Below are 21278 nucleotides of genomic sequence, written 5' to 3'. Positions count from 1 at the left end.
ATTTTTATTATTTATCTAATTTTTAGTTTCATTTTTGTAATTTTTATTTTTATTTTATAATTTCTCGAAAACTTTTATGTTGCATAAGGATTTTCAAAAATTATATTTGCATTGTAGATATTAAAAGACTAAATAATTGTGTTCTTATTATAATGTAAAAAATAAATTGATCATATTGTTTTATCATTGAAATATTATGGTATGAGTAGTCTACATATAAACAAAACATTTTTTATAATTGAAATTTCTATCCTCACCCTAAAGATTTCAACAGGGAGAGGGAGGTGGTTGGAAGTTTTTTCAAAAAGTTTTTTAATTTTTATTTTTTTTAATAAATTAAATTATTATTTAATGACATAAAGGGTCCTACTTAATGGAATCTGGCCTAACGAATTCCGTTAAGTGGTAGCAATATCTATAATTTTGGGCTTTAGGTGGTAGTAAAATAAAATAAAAAATTAAAGCGGTAGTTTATGTGAAACAGATGCTTTTGCTGGTAGCAAATGTCAAATTTTCCACAAAATTATTGACACTTCAATGAGATTGGTGTATATATGGGTCCATAATTGAGTTAAGGCATCGAGATATATCTCAGGTTTGCCCTAGCTAGTTATAGTTTTAAAGATTGTAATTTTGATAGATGGTAAGAGTGGTAAGACCCTCTTTTATGTAAGAGTGTTTGAGAGCTTAGCTGTGTCCAAGATATGATCTTACTAGCTAGGCCATAGTACTTTGCAGATTAAAGGATACCGATTCAATTAATTATTGATTTTTATTTATACCGTACTTTGTACTTGTATATATATCTCTACCGTAACAAATACAAGAAATAATTAATAATAAAAACAACAAGAACAAATAACACACTGTACAGATTTGCAAGGTCTACTAATGAAGTAATGATGTATTAGCTACGCCCATATAACATATACCATTGCATGATGAGTCATTTGTATAGCGCTAACTGCATATTTTATGTATATTCTAACACATTATAGTCTCAAACTGATGAAAATTCTACAGTAGTCATTTATAAAAAGACTACCATAATTTTTTAAATTATACAATTGTGACTTAATAATTTTGAATATTTTTAAATGCTAAAATTAATTAGAATCCATTTTCCCCATTGTAATGATTTATTTTAAAATTTTTGAAAATAAAATATTCAAATTTTTTATTTTTTTCAAATTAATTTATGAAATTCAGTTTTAATTATTAATAAAATTAAAAATCAGTCAAATAAATTAAACTTTTTTCAGAAAAAATAATTGATTTTTAATTAATATTAACATTTAAAAATAAATAAAAAAAATTAATAAATCTAAACCGTTCATTTATAAATATCATGGTTGTCATTTTTTAAACGACAAGTCGACAACCATAGAATCATCCAAAAAATTGAACTTATTAGAACTAAACCCTTGAATTATCCAACCTAAAATATCTAACTTTTTTTGTTCTAGCTCACGTGAGCTAGTTAAGCACATCTATCACCATTTATCATTGATTTAGAGTGAATTGTACTTCTCACGGTTGCAACAATACACTGCAAGATATTGAGTGAATAACACAAAAGATCGAATATATTACAAAAAAACCAAAACCTAAACAAAAACAAGTTGATCAAATCGCCCATACTAGCAAATTGAAACAAAAGGAATTTGAGATGCAACATACAATAAGAATGATTACATAAAAGTACCACAAAAAAGGAAAAAGGGTTGGAGGTTTTGAGGGTGATAAATCTCAATAGACGTCATATTAATGGTTCAACCCCCCTAAAATAAAGATTTAATTTGAACACATCAATTTTAGCTGCCTAATAGTTCTAGATATGTAAGATCCTGTTTCCTTATCCATTCATGCAAGTACGTATGCACATTGTTCAACATGGTAGTTATTGAACCGTACTCTAAGCACGACTTCTGAGCAAATTAAGGACTAAGGAGCATATGCTTCTTGGTGTGAGATTTTTTTGTAACTACATCGCTTGTGCAGAAAAATTGGTGGAAATTAAAAGTCAATGCTAGGAAAAGAGACATGAACATACGGTATATACCTTACATCATACATTTATCGCGTTTTTAAATAATATTGTACTAAAAAAGGATGAAATACTAAAATATTATTACGTATAAATTTATGGAAGCCGCAAGCCTTAGGATAGGGGCTTTGTTGCCCCCAAAATCTCTACCTTTTTATTTTTCCTTTTTTCATGGTGTTTAATTGTCATCATATCTTTTGTTGTATCTCAAACTTCATTTGTTTTTATTTGCTCCTCATATATCCATATCTACTAGCTAGCTATATGATCAACTTGAATTGTTTGGTTTTGGTTGAAATTCTCATCTCTTTCGTGCATTTCACTCAAAACATAGTGTACGGTTGCAACAGAAAGAAATATAGTACAAGTTTACTCTCAACGAATGATGGAAATAAGCCATGCAAACTAGCTAGCTAACTTGACACCATGTTATGCAGTTTAATTGGCTCAATTTAAGAGCACCGTACTTCTGATGATAAGCTAAATTTTGAGACAATGATATAGAGATAAGACAAGCTTGTCAAGAAACCTATATACTCGAATGTATAAAATAAATATGTCTGCATTAGATAGATTATATATTGTTATAGTTAATTATGTTGAATGTGTTCTTATTAAATAAAAGTTTCATTTGTTGAATATAAAGAATGATTGGAGGGAAGTCAGTAGCACAATTTTACAAGATAATTTCACTCTAAATTGATCTCACTAAGTGAGTTGTAACATGGTTATGATTAGATAGACCTCGCTAACAAGTGCTATGACCAGGGGCGGATCTAGGGGGGTTCAAGGGAGTTCATTGAACCCACAGATTTTTTGAAAAAATAAATAATAAGTTTTAATTTTTTTAAAAAAAAGAAAGAAAAAAAAAGGGTTAAGTGAAATTTTTGTGAGGTAAATAATCAAATGTGTAAGTTTGGCGCATTGGTAAGAGAGTGACTGTTAGAGCAGTGAGACTCCTCTTAGGTCATAAGAGAATGCTATTTAGTTTTTTTTATATATATATAATTATTGTGTAATTTATCCATTTGTAATAAAAAATTTGAACTTAATCATCGTTTTTTTTTTAAGATTCCTAACCCACAGTTCGGAATTCCTGGATACGCCACGACTGGCTATGACCTAGCTAACAATTAAGATCATATATTGATCATTCTTTAGCTATGATTTGAAAATATATATGGGTTAATTCCAGATACTGTAATCTAATTTTAATTTCAAAATTTGTTGATTCAATTAAATTATAGCATAAAAATCATTTGTGAAATATATGAAAAAAAATTATATCCCAATACAGATGAACAAAAATGATTAAAGGAAGTATAATAGGCTACTAGCTAGTACTTCCTCCATCCTTTTATTAGAGTCTCATTTCTCTTTATTATGTGAATAATAAATGTTAGAAATGAGACTCTAATGAAAGGACGGAGGGAGTATAACATATGCTGCAGCAATAATTAAAAAACAAAGTAACCAATAATCAGGCATTTATCTGCCACAAATTAGGAAACTAGTTAGCATATATAGACCAATCATAGTATGGGTCATGGGGAAAATAAGAGGGTTTAAGGGAATTACATGTCTTGTATTTTTGATATAATAATTCCAATTTATTGTTATATATTTGCATGTAACGTACAAATTAAGTATACATTTATGAACTATCATACAAATTAAATCCTATAAATACCCTCCACCTTTCCTTAATATCTTCCATCCTCAACCTCTAACTTCCTTCACTTTATCACTTACAACATTTCTATCCTTTTTTTTTTTAGTTAATTTAAGCAAAAGAAAATGGAAACCAAAGTAACATCATCTTTAACACATATACTTATAGTTGTTCTCTTTAGCTTAATATTCGTCGTAAATCGACAACTCGTAGGAGCTAATGATATTAACTTGGTGAGCCTAGGTGCAAAATCAGACGGGTTAACAGACTCATCAAGTGCATTTACGTCTGCATGGAACATTGCATGTGAGTCACTAAACCCTTCCACAATTCTTGTACCACAAGGAAGGTACTTGGTTAACTCAGCTTTAGTATTTAATGGGAGGAATTGCAAGAACAAGGCTATAAGCTTTGTCATTAGTGGTACCTTAGTGGCTCCGGCTGACTTTCAAGTGCTCGGAAATGCCGGTACTTGGTTTTCTTTTGATGATGTCAACGGAGTTTCTATCTCCGGTGGGGTCTTTGATGGACAGGGCGCTGGCTTGTGGGCTTGTAAGAGGTCCGGGATGACTTGTCCCCCGGGAGCTACAGTAAGTGAATCTTTTTTTATCTTATGAAAATAAATAATTATATACACTCAGGTGCAAGGTGTAAGCTAAGGTTTATTTTTTTTGCTCACTTAGCTTGATGATTAAATGAGCAATAATAATAATAGTCAAAATGAGAAAACAAATAAATAAAATATTCTTCGATGCACTTTACATCCGATTGTGTATAAGAATCTCTTCTTCTATCCTTATCAGATCTATGTTGCATATAGTAACTACTTGAAAGTTGGTTGAGGACCTATGTCATCATTCTTAACTATTCAAAATAGGAAATTTTGACAATTACCACCTTCTGTTATGTCCATTTTAGCAATTACCACCTTCTTTTTTTTTTTTTGAAAATTACCACCTTCTATTTTCAAAAACATCAAAAGTTACCACCTTCTTGCCCCCCAACTACCACGTGACGTAATTTTGGGCTCATTCTTTCCCTTTCCTCCCTATTTCCCTCACATTTCTCATTCCTATTTGGATTCTCATCTCCCCTTTCACTTTTTTTTCCCCCAAACCACCAATAATTGTTCGTCAATTTTAATTTGGAGGAGTGAATTGAATTGTTTTTGATTGTTTGGGGGAATAGAAGTGAAAGGGGGGATGATAATCGAGTTAGGAATGAGAAATGTGAGGAAAATAGGGAGGAAAGGGAAAGAATGAGCCCAAAATGACGTCACGTGGTAGTAGAGGGGCAAGAAGGTGGTAACTTTTGATGTTTTTTAAAATAGAAGGTGGTAATATTTTCAAAAAAAAAAAAAAATAGAAGGTGGTAATTGCTAAAATGGACATAACAGAAGGTGGTAATTGTCAAATTTTCCTTCAAAATAAAAATATAAATACAATTAATTTAATCGAAATGTGTTAAAATATAATAGCTTGAATTGCATCAAAGTATTAATGAATTTTGTGGCCAATACTAGTTAATTGAACTAATATATATAATTTAATAAATTTTTATATATGTCTAATTACTTATTAAAATGATGTTATAATCTTATTGTTGTTGTTGTTACTAATGTATCACAAATGATATATTATTGATTTATTGTTAGCTAGAGTTGACAAGGTTGGATAATAATCTAGCTTATGATCTAATTATTTCTATATTTGTGCAGACAATTCGATTTTCAAATTCGATGAACATCAGGGTGAATGGATTAACGTCATTGAATAGTCAATTGTATCACATTGATTTTGATGGTTGTAAGGAAGTAAAAGTTGAAGGTGTGAAGGTCTCGGCATTAGGTGCAAGTCCTAACACCGACGGAATTCATGTTCAACAATCGACCGGAGTAACAATCATGAACTCAAAAATAGGCACAGGAGATGATTGTGTATCAATTGGAGCCGGGACTAGTAACTTGTGGATTGAAAATATTGATTGTGGTCCTGGTCATGGAATCAGGTATGAAATTGAAATTGAATTCAATCTAGAATAAAAAATGTTCATACTATTCTACTACGTATTTGATTTTATTTAAAATGTGTTATTTTGTAGTGATTGTCATCGAAATAAGTCATTTACATTTTTCAAATGCAATAATGTCTTAAAATCAAATGACAAAGTAGGAATTTAACAAATTTTACATTGGATTTCAGCATCGGGAGTTTAGGAAAGGAGGTAAATGAGCCCGGAGTAGTGAATGTGACAGTCAAGAGTTGTACTTTTGTCGGGACTGAAAATGGAGTAAGGATTAAATCATGGGGAAGGCCAAGCAATGGATTTGTAAGAAATGTTCTCTTTCAACATCTCACAATGGTTAATGCTCAAAATCCCATTATCATCAACCAAAACTATTGTCCAAAGGAGAAAGGTTGCCCTGGACAAGTAAGAAAACAACACTTTTTATGATTTTTGATTGATTATGAAAAACTACTCATTCATTTATTCTACTATACTAACTTTTGTATTGCCTAAATAATTGATTAGGTTTCAGGAGTAAGAATCAGTGATGTAACGTATCAAGATATTCATGGAACTTCGGGGACACCAATTGCTGTGAAATTTGATTGTAGCTCAGAATATCATTGCACGAATATCAAAGTTGAAGACGTGGTTCTCACCTATAGAAACAAACCAGCTGGATCATCTTGTATTAATACTGTGGAAAGCACACTTGGTTCTATTGAGCCTAATAGCTGTATCAGGGGTTGATATATATTCTGTCATCTTATATTAATACATAATTACATGATACGTAATTAAAAGTACTTTTTCACATTAAGCACCATCAAACTATTGTGCTTAAAATGATAATTATCAACCTTGTACTAGTATAAATACATAAATACATAATACGTTATTTTAATTTTGTGATGATATGGAATAAAAAAAGGCTTTTTTGATTTATATCTTTATATATATGTTGATATAATGATATTGGATAGAGTATTATTCTATTATGGTTCATGTATCACGCTTGGTGCACCATAGAGTTGGAACTTGGAAGTATGGACAACATTTGGATTCATCACAGGTGCTCTCCTTGGGGTAGAGACTTCATGTTGACTTTTACGCTTAGACTGCATCTACCATTAAACATTTTTGGAAAGGGAGGGTTACTGTATATGAATTGCATATAATTCTTTAATAAAGTACAAGTTCATATCCTTCAATGTGTAGATTAGCATCCAAACTCCAATAATCGGGTTTGGCATAATTACATTAATGTAGATTAACTTACATGTAAAGTAAACAATAATGTGCTTATATGATACATACAAAGATAGCACACTTAGCTTGTGCAAATCATACTATATATAGGCACACTTGTGCACACTTGCTTGTAGCTACAAACAACCCGTTGGCACTATCATACCTTTTGTAGATCCATCGGCATAAGTACATGATGAAATTGATGGTTGGTCTTTGTAGGTGAGCTTTACATTATCTAATTTTATGTTTTTACAAGGATGTTTTGAACTACAATCAAATTTTACGGCGATTTCTGTTGATGATGATCCATGAATATCTTGATATACAATATCACTAATTTTCACCCCAGAAACCTGTCATATAAACAAAACATGTAAAAAACAAATTAATATATACAAGAAATGAAACTATTAATGCCCTTATATTAACATGGTATTTTTAAATATATTTTCCTCTTCACTTAAATAAAGACATAAAAACTATAACCATAAATCCCTAAATTTATTAACCGTGTTGTTTCAAAAAGAAAAAAAAAATTTATTAACCGTGACATTTTTTTCGAATATTATAAATTTGTACTTTCTCCATTCACTTTAATTAGCTGTAATAGTTTTATTAAAAGTGTGAAAATTTTTTAGTCAAATTGTCGTAATTAAAAGTGTAGTATATGTTGCTCGGAATCCCATGTACGAAGGAGATATACTATAAACAAGATTTGTTAAAGTCAAGGGATTAAGGGTAAATGGCTCACCTTTCCTGGACAACCTATCTTACTGGGACAGTAGTTTTGGTCAATTAATATAGGATTTTGTACATTAATCATGTTACATTGTTGGAAGACAACATTCTTCACAAATCCATTGCTAGGCCTTGCCCAAGACTTGATCCTTACACCATTTTGGGTGCCAACAAATGTAACATCTTTAACGGTCACATTTTGTACACCCGCCTCGTTCATTTCTTTTGCTAAGCTCCCAATGCTGCATCAAAAAACACGTCAAATACGCCTATTAGCACTTATTCAAACTTATCTAAATTGGATGGACAACACCTATAGCAATATGATGTAATATTCGTAAACATATATGGGTTTGAATTCTTGTAAATTACCTTATTCCATGACCAGGACCACACAAGACATTCTCGATCCAAAGAGCTGATGTACCGGCGCCCACCGAAACACAATCATCGCCGGTGCTAATCTTGGAATTCAATATGGTTACACCATTTGAGCTTTGTACATGAATGCCGTCTGTGTTAGGGCTGTTATTAGGAGCAAGTATTTTCACACTTTGTACTTTCACATTATTGCAACCAATAAACGCAATGTGGAATAATTGACTGTTTAATGAGGTCAACCCTCTTATAACAATATTATTGGAGTTTGAGAACGCCAAAGTCTGCAAAAGAGCCACAATATGTAAATGTTTAGCTAATCTTATAAACTTTTATTCAGCTTATTTATGGATTATAAAAAAAATAAAAAATAAAAAAGCAAGAATGCGTATACTTCATCTGTTTCATAATGTTTTTATTAACACTTTCCGCTCTCATTCGTCTATAATGTTTTCAATATTTTTAATTTTTTTTTACTTTTGGCAAATCCTGATGACCCCTTTACCACATTATCCCGGCCCCTCTAGCTTACCTCACAATATTTACTACTCTTCACTCGCTTTCTTTTAACTTAAATAATTTACATTTTTCTTACACTCACCAACTATTTCACGTATTCTCGATCACTTTATCTAGTTTTTGTTTAAACTTACTAGACGTTGACCATATACAACCAAAGAAAGACTAAATTAATTAAATCATATAGCTTACCGTAGCACCTCCTGGACAACCACCCTTTTCGGACATCTTGCAACTCCACAAATCAGCACCTTTTCCATCAACCTTCCCACCAGTAATAGTAACTCCATTCACTGACTCAAACGATAGCCAAATCGCGGAGTCCTTAAGAGCTTGATAATCAGATGGTGCGACAATACTACCCTTAATATCGATATCAATAGTCGTACTTCTACACTTCCTTCCATCGAATTTAATGGCACTTTGGATCAAGTACCTACCTTTAGGCACTAGGATTTTCGATTTTCCTAACGAATTACAAGCTTCATTCCATGCCTTAACAAAAGCCTTAGTTGCATCCGTTTTCCCATCGGATTTCGCCCCTAGGCTCTTCACATTGTACGTTGGTAATCCAATTATGAATGTAGGGAAAAATGTTAAGAGTACAAAAAATTTCAACATTATGGTTATCATTATACAATAATATTGACTTTTGTATGTAGTTTGTATTCTTGGTATTATTGTAAAAATGTTGTACGTTATATATGGAGTTGAATGATGGAAAAGATGTTAAGTTAGTTAAGTTTATCTAGTATTTAATGTTAATTAGTTTCTTGTTACAACAAAAGCAAGTTAAGATCACAAGAAATTGTCTATAGATTTAACTGCCACAAACTAATTAAAAATAACTAAAGTAAGATACTATAATTAAGATGGAGTAACAAGTTTAGTTTCCTTTGATTAGCAGAAAGTGTAAAGGTTATTATGTGACATATTTAAATGTTGAGAAACAACATTTACGTAATTATGTAAACACTGCAGATATTAATGCAAAAGACTTGTCAAAAATGATATGCATGGTAACTCCATGTGACCAAGTAGAATTGATAAGGCAATGCAACCTCACAATAAGCTCAAAAACGATACAAAGAATATGATTTTTTTTTTTTTTTTTCCTAACGTGTGTCCATACTCCATAGTCATAATAATAAACAACAAATTTATAGTGTCAAAAATATTAACGTAAAAAAGAAAGATTTCAATCTGTACATATCATGAGAGAGGAAAAAAAAGTTATTATGCGCTCTATAATTATAATTCTTCGAGTTTCATCCTTTCCTTTTTTATTTACACAGTACATACCCTTATTTATTATTTTTTTGAAATACACCTACGGTACCCTTTTTATTATAATAGGGTTATTCATTTTGACAATAATATCAACTGAAAAAAAAGTGTAACATACGAAATATGAAGTATGTTTTAATATGTGTCCATGGATACGTAAAAGAATAACAATGTTACATTTAATAATAATACTCCATGAGTTAAGCAGGAAGGAGGGATGAATCGAATCAAGAAACTAGGTGATAGATGAAAAGTTGACTTTTAACGTAGATGACAAGAAGAAGAAGAAGATTTGAAATAACTCAGGTTAATTTTTATTTGGGTGTTACGCTGTTTAAAGTCAATGCACATGTTATACATTAAAAATTATGCTTTAAGCTTACGTTTTGGTTCCTGCATATGGTAATTTCACCAATTGGATTGACAATTTGTATTCTGTTTTTTTTTTTTTAAACAGACAATTTGTATTCTGTTAGGCTTTAATTTAGTATTGGTTTTTTGTTACAAGTTTGTTGGGATATTCGTTTTTTATGCATCTGCAATGACATAAGAAGTATGTCATATACTTCGTATATAGTTGTATGCAATTTACGGATTCATACATTGAATAATTGTTACTTGTATCATTTTTTTCTGTAAGCGTGTATGTAAGATATAGTACGACTGTAATACTATGAGTACAATCATAGGAGTAATAAATAAGTATATATATAACTTTTGATGAGAACTTGTCGAGCAAAAAAATTAATAGGGAATTTTAATTGCTAAGTGATAAAAGATTTGAACTTACTGAATGTATAATACATTCAATCACCAATTCAACTTAGTTATCGTTGCAATTAATTGATTATATACAATAAATTTTGTTGTATAATAACCTCATTTATGAGTACACATGCACCACACACTTCCGTACATCGAGTTGACCCAACAAAGCCAATGAGAATTAAGATTATGTTCTTGTCCTTTGTTATTTTCATACCTTTGATATTATGTGACTATGTTCAAATAATCAAATGATTCTGGTATTCTTGTATTGATCCTAGGTAGATAGTGATTGTTATTTTTTGTCTGCTTGTAATCTGTCCTTTGTAGTTTGTACAGTTAAATTCCGTGAAAGTTGATCTCTGATTATGCTCCTTGAGTCCTTGTCACCTTTATTTGAAAAAGAAAATAACAAAGCCAAAAGCTCGAGGATTCAAATGGTTCTTAATGCTACTTACCAGTTCGTATTAGAGCTGTTAATCGAACGATCATGAGCCTTAAGAGTGTTCATAGGCTCTGTGTAATCAAATATCAAACACGAAGAACGTGGGGGGGGGGGGGGGGGGAGCCAAAAAAAAAGATAGCCACTATCTTCCTAGGATCACAAGATTACCGAAAACATGTGAAGATTGTGAACGTAGTCACAGGAATTCATGATATCAAATCATGGAAAACAACATATCCTAAAGACACAGCACAATGAGCATGATACTCCTGGGTGTAAATATACGATTGACTTCGCATAATAAGTTACATAACCAAGATGAACTTCATGTTTTGTGTTTATAATTATTGCAAGTAATTGATTCTATTTACATATACTGTGGGCATTGCAGACATCACAGCAGGATCCTCTATACCTGTACAAAAGCTAAAATTGTGTAATCACAAACCAAACTCTCAGAAACTAAACAGTAGTTTCATCATAATCTGTAGCTTTATCTAGCCGTTTTTTGAGCTAATATATTTGCAATTGCAAGTTCAGAGAACGAAGGGAACTACTTTAGAGAGGAAAGGCTTCTGAACAAAAGAACTCCTAAACTTCCAAGAGCTACAGTAGCGACAACAGGGATGGCAATTGATACAGAATCAAATGTGCTGCCTGTTCTGTCTGTTCTGTCATGGCGGGATTTCTCTCCAAAATATTCATGAAGAAGACTGCTCAGAGTATCTAACTGATGCATGATTTGGCGCTGCCCTCTTGACACAAGCATCACCTGTTAAAAAGAAAGCATTAAAAAAGAAGATTACATTAATGGCAAAACCGAAGCAACACGTTATTCTTTGCATATTCCATCAGGTGAAGTGATTTTTGCTAGCAAAAATACTGTGAGAAAAGAAAGTAATTGTTCTTTGATCCCCCCAACTTTTACTTTTAGGGTAGACGAAGCATTTAAAACTGCCAGTTGCAAAATTGACAGACACAAGCTACTGGGTACATCTTATGGTAGAGGACTGGAGACAAATTAAGCTACCAAGTCATAATATGATGTAGATATATGCATAAATCCAGGTGAATCACAATGGAAGCCATTACTAAACTCCATTACAATGTGATAATCTGACATTCTATTTTCAGTCAGTCTAAACTGATTGTCAGAAATGTCCACTATCCTTAATGATAATGGTTTATTTCTACCCAAAAATTTTGCACAAACTGAAGAAGGGCATCGGTTCTGAATTTAAGAAATCTCATGACATGCTTTAAAGCTATAGCTGAGGCATGAGAACCAGAGAACCTTACACTTTCCCTCCACTTAATTACTCTTACTACAATCTTCAGACCCATTCGTTGGACTCGTCCAATATATAATAGTTACTAACACTACAAATACGTCACTTTTCTGAAATGATAATTAATTATGCTATTTCATTCCCAATTATATCTTCCCTTGTCTCTTGAGTTCTTTGCAAAATCCCCTGCCTTTTAATGGGTGGCTTTTGACAAAGATAGCAAGACATCAAACATGTTGTGCAAGGGATATTGGCACCTATCCAGAAGCAATTGAAGAATGCAGGTATCTTAGTAATAAATAGGAGTTATTAACTCACAATATATTTCCGAAAATAACATATCATAGTGCAGAGGCTGCCAGGATACTTCATTGAAGAATTTCACCAATAATAAACATCTGTGCCTTCAGATTTGAGCAAGCTCTAATAAGGACAATTTCTTAAATTCTGGTGGCTTGAACAATGTAAAGTATATGGTCAAACCACATTAAACCTTAATTACAAGTGGATTAACCATGTGACTCTTTAGGCTTTAGCAGACGGAGGGACTTATAACACAAGAGTGCAAGTTAACTTCAACGAAAAGACTGAGATTATAAGAGGATAAAAAATCAAACAAATACCTCTTCAATAACTTGAGAATCCTTGGCCAATTGAGAAGAAGATGAGGAATGAGCTAATGGTCCACCAGTCATTGGACCATTGCTTAATCCACCAGCCATAAGAAGTTGAGGTGTTGAGCCATTACAGGCCTCAGACTGTAGAGCCAAGTTTTGTTGACTAGCAGATACCTTCCCAAGGGAAAAATTTGAGTTCAGTGCTTCAATACTAGATTTTAGCTCATCCATTCTCTCATTCAGCGTGGATATCTGCTCTGAGAGATGAGTCACAGCTCCCTGATTGGAAACAATCCATAAGTTCATGAATTTATGTAAGGACAGTCTTAAGCAATTGTAAAGGCATAGAAAACACATGATCAGACAGTTCTTATGATATAATGATTACTCTCAATGATGATAAGTTCATTAAAGCACAAGCCTAAAGGTAAAGTGGAAAAATAAGCAAACAAATGTGTAAGCTTTCTTTTCGTTACTCCATCATATATCTGTAATTTAAACAACTAGTCAACATAACTATATGATATTAGTGCATTAAAGTTATTAGAAGCAGGTTATACTAACTTGGTTTGCAACGCCAGCGGGTGACTGGGGGACATTTCCATTAAAACTTCTTTCAGCCACATTAAGCCTTGTCATTTTGGACAAATGCTTCTCTCGGTGTGTTGAAAATGAACGTGAAACATTCCTGTCAAATTATAACAAAGAGATGTTTCCCATAAAGCCATAAGCCCCAAAAACAAATAAAAACAATGAAAATGAAAAGAAAGATGTGATAGAACCTTGACTTGTGATGGGATGGACTATTAGATTCGTTCAGATATTTGACCTTCCAGTCTGCTGAAGCTCGAGAAAGTGCCTCTTTAGGACTGGAAGCTACTTCATCGTCTATGCTGAGCCTTGTCTTCAAATCATCTGGCAAAGCCTGTAGAGAGTTGATGAGTTAAGTAGAGAAATACAAGTTCAAGCAATAACACATATGAAGTAAGTAATAAGACGTAATACCATGACATCATTTACAAGTTTCTCCAGCTGGATTTGTTCAATGTAAGTACGCGAGACATACGAACCATCCAAACCCAGCTGCTCCGCTACAAACTTAATATATGAACGATCTTTTCCTTGAACCTTGAAAAAAAAAAAAATCAAGTTCTGAAACACAACTAGAAGCCCCCAAATCAACTAAAAGGTACATGTGCATGGATTCTTGTCTCACGACGTTTTACCAGTCGGGTCAAGTAACTAAAGATAACATCGCATTGTAGTATGACTAGTATCAAAAGTTTTTGACTTCTAAATGTGACATTGATTAGCAGGCCAGTCATCCTTTAATAACTGAAGTCTGAAAGTACACAACAGAAAAATGGAAGCAAAAGAGGATATAGCTAGCAAAAAGTTTATTTACGAGCTCACATATTGATATGAGATGTCCCCCAAAAATATTATTACTCCCTCCATCCTATATTTAAGGGCTTTTTTTTTGGTTGACAAGACATCCTATATTTAAGTTAACAGACGAAGATGGCACCAAAACACGGCAAGTTTTATTTAAAGTAGAGAGATAATTTTAACTGATTAGGGTATGCTAACTTATAACGTTGGACAGCAATAAATAGTATGTGATGAAGGGACTAAGACATTGTAATTGGATCTCTCTTGATAATCGATACGCATGATTATACTGTTATTGCAAAAGTATTTTTGTATGATCATGCTAAATTCTTTATTATGCAGCAATGGGATGATTCAAATATTATATCCATACACATAAGCATTAAAATCGTAGCTAATGAAAGGATAGCTAAAATGGTAATACCTGGATGTACTTGCGGTTTAGCTGTTCTAGCCAATCAATTTTCACAATAACCTTATCATCAGAGAAAACATGGCTTCTTCTTTTCAGGATGGCCGCAATAGTGTAACCCAAAGCCATCAAACCACCAAGAAGACGGACACTGACTTCAAAACTAATTCTTGGCGATATAATGAAGGGAGTGTCCGTAACCCATTCCTGAAATCAGCAAGTAGAACTACTTGAAGAAGAGACTCATCTTCACATGCAAACCTCCTACACTCCAAAATTTCCCATAACAGATATAAATAGGTATAGTCATAGTTATCTACCAGTAAGTATTATAATCATTAATTACATTCACATGTAATGTTGTGCAAATCACATCCTAATTGCTTCTAAGAATCTACTCCAAGCCATTGTTAATGGTTTTAACTCTGAAGTGGCCCAGGAAAAGGTCACTTTTGGTTCTTTCTTTGTGTTGTTATAGAAACTACAAGTATTGGCAACTAGCTTCATTGCAGCAGAATTTCCAGAACATGGGCCTTAGAATGCATAGATCAACTTGACTGGGATAACTGGTTTTGGGTTAAGGGTAGTAAAGATTAACAAAGCGCGCACACAGTGTGCGCGCGCGCGCACACACAGCCATTGTTTATAATGCGTATTTAATTCCCAAGTGGCCCAGGAAAAGGTCACTTTTGGTTCTTTGTGTTGTTATAGAAACTACAAGTTATGGCAACTAGCTTCATCACAGCAAAAAATTCCAGAACATGGGCCTTAGAAATTAGAATGCATAGATCAACTCAACTGGGATAACTGGTTTTGGGTAAAGAGTAACCAAACACACACACACACATGCACAAACACACGCACGCGCGCTCGCACACACACACATAACCAAACACCCGCACACACGCGCGTGCGACCAATTTTTACTTAACTATGTTTTTTTTTTTAAAGATTTGTCATAGTAAGCCTTAAACTCACAGCACAGTCAGGACTCTCAGGAGACCTACAAAGAAAATGCATCTGAAATGAATTTAAAAGCAGTCAAGGGACAAGAAAGTGAGTAAAAGAAGGCCCAAAACCTCAAACATGAGATTGTATTTTCCATCCCTGTTCCTCATTCTCAGGTATGACTGGCAAGCTTCTGGATCTTCACCAGGTGGTAGAAGGTAAATATCATACGTTTCCTCCTTAGTTTCTTTGTATTCCTCTGACATCACTAATTTGATTTGCTCATCCTCCACAATCTTTGTTGACTACAGCAAGAGAAATCTCTCAGTACTAAAGATAGAGATGAAACATCAATGTAATGTATTTGAAAATAATCAACATTGTAACTGGACCAAAAATGAAGAGGACAACGAGCAGTCAACCTTCAAAATATATGTGGGGTTCTGAAATCCAGTAAAAGGATTAAATTTGTTAACAATCTTTATATGAGCTGTTTGAAGATCGGGCTCAATAAACGCCTTATACATAGGATACACCTGCCATAGTGAACCACGATCAACTTTCACAGTACATAAAAATGTGTCAAAACAAATATGTAGTATTCACACCAAAGCTTTAATATCAAACAAAAGGAACAATAACAAACTGTTTCAGAGATCTGATGAATTATTTCTTCAGGATCCTGCCCAGCACGCTGAATGTCCCGTAAAACACGTTTCACTAAGTCAAAATGTACTCCGCCAGTAATAGACACACGAAGATCCAGGAAAGGCCTCAACTTTTCACTTAATGCATAAATACCCTCGATGATTACTATACGAGAGCTGGGTACTTCAACTGTTCTGCAAATTGACCAAATGTTAAGCAAAGAGACCTAGAAGAAAACGTAATTTATAAATCATGACAAATCAAATCAGTGCAAGTTGCCAAGAAGTATGATTTGAAAGTTTTCACTATACACATCCCAGAAAAAATAAGCCAAAGTAAGAGAAGGAATGAAGCCAAAATCTGAATCATGCAGTACTTCACTTCGTTAGGTTTTAAGTTTTTATTGTTACAAGATAAGATGAAGGTGGAACAGCAACAGAGCTTTGAAAGTACCTCTAGATGTGTGACAGTGCTTACAAAAAAACGACTACAATTTTCTGGTGATATTCTTAAGTTTGCAAAGATGCCACCAGTATTATAGATACTCGGCATATAGATCCACAGGATAAAGGTGATCTAAGTTACAATTATAGAGGTAGCACACAACTCACCCTCACAAACCATAGATCATGGGAATGGATGATTGAGACAAGAATGAGGGGACACATCTATCTCAGCACCTTAAATAGTGCTACAGAATAATCTATCTCTATTCTGAAAAGGCTTGTGATAGAGCACTTAGATTTTATAGAGGTATTCCCAGGCTAGAGAGAATACGAAGTCAGGATATCGAATAAGTGAATAACTCTTTTGGTGCCGGCCACATCAAGGATCAACATTGTCTCCTTTCCTATTTCTACAACTTTAAGAGAATTCTTTTCCATCAGTCTTTTGAAGAAATTTAAGCATATGTACAAATATTTATGTTCTATACATATATTTACACAAAATGATTCATACATCTAAACCTCCCAAGACTTTTCATGCAGTTTGCAAGGAAGACTGTGCAATCCCCTAAAGCAGAAGCATATTGTTGTGTCTCCCAAAAAGGTCATAATTGACACAACACAGATCTATAAAAGTTTGATGCAGAATAGCTCCTTGCAAAATGTCAGTTCAGTGAGCCAAGAAACTGATGTGTCTCATCCAATGGCCCAATAATTGCACATGACATATGGTTACTATTGTTCTTAACTTTGTGTATGCAGTATTTGAACATTTTCTTAGCTGCAGAGCATTAATGTTAACACAAAGAAGGACCATGCACTGTTGTAGAAAACGGCAGCTATGGGAAATATGTGACAGGCTTCCTCATCCTTTCAACTTTCAATCTAATCAAATGGAAGATGGCTATACAGTAGAAATGTTAGCAGAGAAGAAAATAACAGGATGCTAACCTGTAGCCCGTGCGAGAGCTAGACTTAAAATCATATATTGGAACCTCAATAGGCTGTCCTGCTCTCAGATCTTGTATATTTTGAAGCAGTGTGTCATAATCAGTCAACCGTGGATCTGGTTCAGGATAGAAATATTTTTAGCACCAGATTTCATAGGTATAAGTGAGATATATCAAGATTTACTACAGATGAATTTTTTCACAAAGTACCAACAGCCAGGGAAACAAGTGTAGCAAAAGAAAAAAGGGTCTGATTACTCAATTCTGTTCAAAGGAAGTCCAAAGACAGCTTATTAATCCATGAGCTTCTAGGTTCAAATAAAAACTTCAATTCTTACAGCAAATTGACTATTGAGAAATTAAAGTTTCATCTTGATAATAAGCATGCAAGTATTCAAAGGTTTGAAATTTGTGACGAGACATCAAAAAGTGGATGATAAATGCAAGAGCCATACTGAAACTTTTTGTTCACTAGAATTTCATTTTGTTGCCCATAGAAATGCTCAACGCAGATATACATAAGCATGGCATGAAAGTATAGCTTCAAAAGCAGTGAAAATCTCCAAAAGAAGCCAAGTTTAATACTCTAAACGTGTCAGCAATATGCATTGTGCATATAGTTTTGACAAATCCTTGCTCTCAAGTAGAATAAAACAATGCACATGAAAATTATTCTATTAGCCAACATGGAGTGCTCAAAAATCAGGTCAAGAGAGGATAGATTTGAGGCCAGACCATCAAAATTCCCATCAATGATTCGGCTGGAGTCATTATAGTTGTCCATTGATATAACAGCAATACTAGGCATAAAGTTGAGCATCTTTTCAGTAAACACAGTCTTCCCTGCACCTGAAGGACCAGCAACTCCAACTAATATTATTCCTTCATTATTCTGGGCTAACAACTGACAAGCACGGATCACAACAAAAAATCCCTTCTCAAATTTTAAATGGGCATCAATTGGGACAATCTCATAGCGATCGGAGTCCTTTCTCTTCACTAACTGGACTTGATCCCTCAAGAGGTTAGACCGCGGCCGAGGTGATTCAAACCCATTTGCAGCATTTTCACCCATATGGGCTGTGAACAAACTGCAAAAATCATAGAGATTAGAATGGCAATGAAATTATTTGCAATGCTCTTAGTCAACTTAATGCCTCCCAAAAAATTTAAGTTATTAAAAACTTCTGACAGAAATCTCAGAATTGAGTTCATATGCTGCCACCTTGTATCTAGTCAGTAACAACAAAGTTCATATATAAATTCATCTTTAAATATAGCATAAGAAATGCTACGAAGTATTTGTGTTCAAGTTTCAAATTGCAAGATATGATATAGCAATATAATGGACAATGACACTGCATGTTTTAGTATTACAAGTTAGCTCTTCTGAGTTAGAATCAATAAAAAGAAGCATCATATTATATCTCCTGGAAATTACACTACTCCGTATAACACATTTCGCAAGAATACCAATCATTTAAACAGCCTACATGAAATCAAAAAAAGTCTCCTTGTGAACAGATTGAACACATCAGCCACCCATTCCCCCCCCCCCCCCCCACAAAAAAAAAAAAAAAAAAAAAAAAAAGCAAAACAAAAAAAAAAAAACAAAAGAATTTCTACATATTGCTCCCACAATTTTTAGTTCTCTAGTAGGACTTCCCTTTTTTGGTACGCTCTATAGTCTATACAATCCCCTGAAAATCGAACTACATTAAAACAATCAACTCTTTCATCTCTACACTAGCCATTACAATGAGATAACAATGCTCCATGGCATCGAAATTTAACTCTACTTTTTTTTAATTATATTATATTCAAATTACCCACTCCAATCCCCCTTTACTGGTGTAGCCTATCAACCTCTATTCTAAGTTCATCCACCCCTTTTCCCTAAAGTCTCCTCCCCTTGCAACTCTTCCCTCTCTCGTCTACCTTAAATCGTCTCCTTCCGCCATGAACTTTGCCCTATCTCATCTAACACCATAAGTCCATAACCCTCTTCCTCGTTTTTCATATCCCCACTTCATCTTTGTCCCTCATTCTATGGATGGTCTCAATCACATAAATTCCAAGATTTCGCCCAAAAGTTGCAAAATTTTCGCCTCCTAACATAGCTTAAGCAAGTTTTTATTATCATCATAAACTAGAAACAGCATAATTTAATCTAATTCAATCCAGTACTCTTACAATTACCATCAAAAAGAAACAAATTAATCAAATAGTAACCCAACAGAATCAAAATTGAAGTAACAAAAACCGATAACAAGTACCCAATAATCTTAATAATGAAATAATCGCAAATTTATATTACAAAAATTAAAATAAGCAATGAAAAATTAAATGAATTGCAGGACACCATAAACTTAGAACACACCCAGAAAACAAAACACCTAAATAAGAGATAATGATCATGAAACGCTCAAAAAAATCAAACATTTAAAGATTATTGAACTGGGGTTGTGATCATGAGCGTACCTTGGAATTAAGAAGAAGATGATTGAATTGAAGAAATTTTGCGTGAAGGGAGTTGAAAAGCTTTTGGAGTTAATAAAGATGTTCTAGATTATATGAATAATCGTCCACAGCACAGGTCAATAGTGGTCTACGTGCTTTAGACCTTCAGTGATGGTGGACCGTAACGATATAAGATACTCCATCATGTATTCATATTCTCACCAAAATAAAATCATGTATTCATATTCCTCCGTTCTCCTAATATTGTATTTTGGGTTAAACCTATTTTTAAATATACTTTGTTAAAATATTAAGTAAAATAATTTCAATTCAGTTTAAATAAGTTCAGCTCAGTAAAAATAATTTCAGTTCAGTAAAATTTAGTTTTCTTAAAGAAGAATTATAATAGAAAATCAGTAAAAATAATTTTACTTCAGCAAAAATAATTTCAATTCAATAAAATTAATTTAAGTTCAGTAAAAATAATTTAAGTTAAGCAAAAATAATTTCAGTTCAGTAAAAATAATTTCAGTTCAGCAAAATTAAGGTGAATAGAACGGGGCCTTATTAAAAAAAATAATAAATGTACTTCGTATGTTGAAAACCCTTGACACTAACTCAATTTTTTTTAGGTTTGATTTGTATTGTGTTGTTGTTTGAGAGATTGTTATATATACTTTGGTATATCGTACACCGATGAGTATTTTATTTTCAATTTAATAATTATTTTTCATTTAATTATCAAATGAAACCACAAAGTAACCTTAGGCGTACGGTACAGTGCACCCAGATATATAAATATAACAAATTCCATTGTTCCATGTCAGCTTTTGCAAGCTCAATATTACATGAATTCAAGTTATCATGGGGTGGCGCAGATATATTGGTAAAGAAAAAAAGAATTAAATCAATAACACTATCAAGATTCCAAATACTCATTTCCCCCTCAAATTACTACTTTGTTGATAATAAGAGCACATGACCATCTTTGATAGTAAGCTACAAAT

General features: G+C 33.1%; 3 protein-coding genes across 3 annotated transcripts; 1 reads left to right on the top strand and 2 right to left on the bottom strand.

Moving 5' to 3' along the window:
• The first annotated feature begins 3844 nt into the window (after nucleotides 1-3844).
• Nucleotides 3845-6476, top strand: LOC145607307 (polygalacturonase-like). Its single transcript, XM_081663008.1, has 4 exons — nucleotides 3845-4309; nucleotides 5437-5726; nucleotides 5921-6149; nucleotides 6252-6476. Exons 1-4 carry the CDS (start codon nucleotides 3845-3847, stop codon nucleotides 6474-6476), a joined length of 1209 nt encoding a protein of 402 aa, XP_081519134.1.
• A 634-nt stretch (nucleotides 6477-7110) lies between these two features.
• Nucleotides 7111-9245, bottom strand: LOC145608070 (polygalacturonase-like). Its single transcript, XM_081663672.1, has 4 exons — nucleotides 8805-9245; nucleotides 8088-8377; nucleotides 7729-7957; nucleotides 7111-7330 (listed from the first exon to the last, which is right to left on the bottom strand). Exons 1-4 carry the CDS (start codon nucleotides 9243-9245, stop codon nucleotides 7112-7114), a joined length of 1179 nt encoding a protein of 392 aa, XP_081519798.1. The 3' UTR covers nucleotide 7111.
• Nucleotides 9246-11364: 2119 nt separating this feature from the next.
• Nucleotides 11365-20433, bottom strand: LOC145608118 (inorganic pyrophosphatase TTM1-like). The gene is made up of 12 exons (XM_081663717.1): nucleotides 20293-20433; nucleotides 18547-18902; nucleotides 17813-17927; nucleotides 16414-16609; nucleotides 16190-16303; nucleotides 15899-16072; nucleotides 14832-15026; nucleotides 14021-14143; nucleotides 13798-13940; nucleotides 13580-13703; nucleotides 13022-13294; nucleotides 11365-11881 (listed from the first exon to the last, which is right to left on the bottom strand). The coding sequence occupies exons 2-12, from the start codon at nucleotides 18884-18886 to the stop codon at nucleotides 11663-11665; spliced, it is 2016 nt and encodes a 671-aa protein (XP_081519843.1). The 5' UTR covers nucleotides 18887-18902; nucleotides 20293-20433; the 3' UTR covers nucleotides 11365-11662.
• Between the last annotated feature and the right edge of the window lie 845 nt (nucleotides 20434-21278).

Source organism: Chenopodium album, chromosome 23, assembly GCF_948465745.1.
Source record: "Chenopodium album chromosome 23, dcCheAlbu1.1, whole genome shotgun sequence".
NCBI lineage: Eukaryota > Viridiplantae > Streptophyta > Magnoliopsida > Caryophyllales > Amaranthaceae > Chenopodium > Chenopodium album.
Note: the sequence above shows the minus strand (reverse complement) of the source record. Positions and strands in the feature narration are given on the sequence as shown.

Excerpts from the sequence above, each read along its gene's own strand:
- LOC145607307 (XM_081663008.1), top strand. The coding sequence starts at position 3,845 with ATGGAAACCAAAGTAACATCATCTTTAACACATATACTTATAGTTGTT. Across the intron at positions 4,310-5,436 it reads CTTGTCCCCCGGGAGCTACA|ACAATTCGATTTTCAAATTC; the intron begins GTAAGTGAATCT and ends ATATTTGTGCAG. Across the intron at positions 6,150-6,251 it reads AGAAAGGTTGCCCTGGACAA|GTTTCAGGAGTAAGAATCAG; the intron begins GTAAGAAAACAA and ends ATAATTGATTAG.
- LOC145608118 (XM_081663717.1), bottom strand. The coding sequence starts at position 18,886 with ATGGGTGAAAATGCTGCAAATGGGTTTGAATCACCTCGGCCGCGGTCT. Across the intron at positions 16,610-17,812 it reads AGCTCTCGCACGGGCTACAG|AACAGTTGAAGTACCCAGCT; the intron begins GTTAGCATCCTG and ends GTCAATTTGCAG. Across the intron at positions 16,304-16,413 it reads TTCATCAGATCTCTGAAACA|GTGTATCCTATGTATAAGGC; the intron begins GTTTGTTATTGT and ends TCACTATGGCAG.
- LOC145608070 (XM_081663672.1), bottom strand. The coding sequence starts at position 9,245 with ATGATAACCATAATGTTGAAATTTTTTGTACTCTTAACATTTTTCCCT. Across the intron at positions 8,378-8,804 it reads GTTGTCCAGGAGGTGCTACG|ACTTTGGCGTTCTCAAACTC; the intron begins GTAAGCTATATG and ends GCTCTTTTGCAG. Across the intron at positions 7,331-7,728 it reads AGATAGGTTGTCCAGGAAAG|GTTTCTGGGGTGAAAATTAG; the intron begins GTGAGCCATTTA and ends TTTATATGACAG.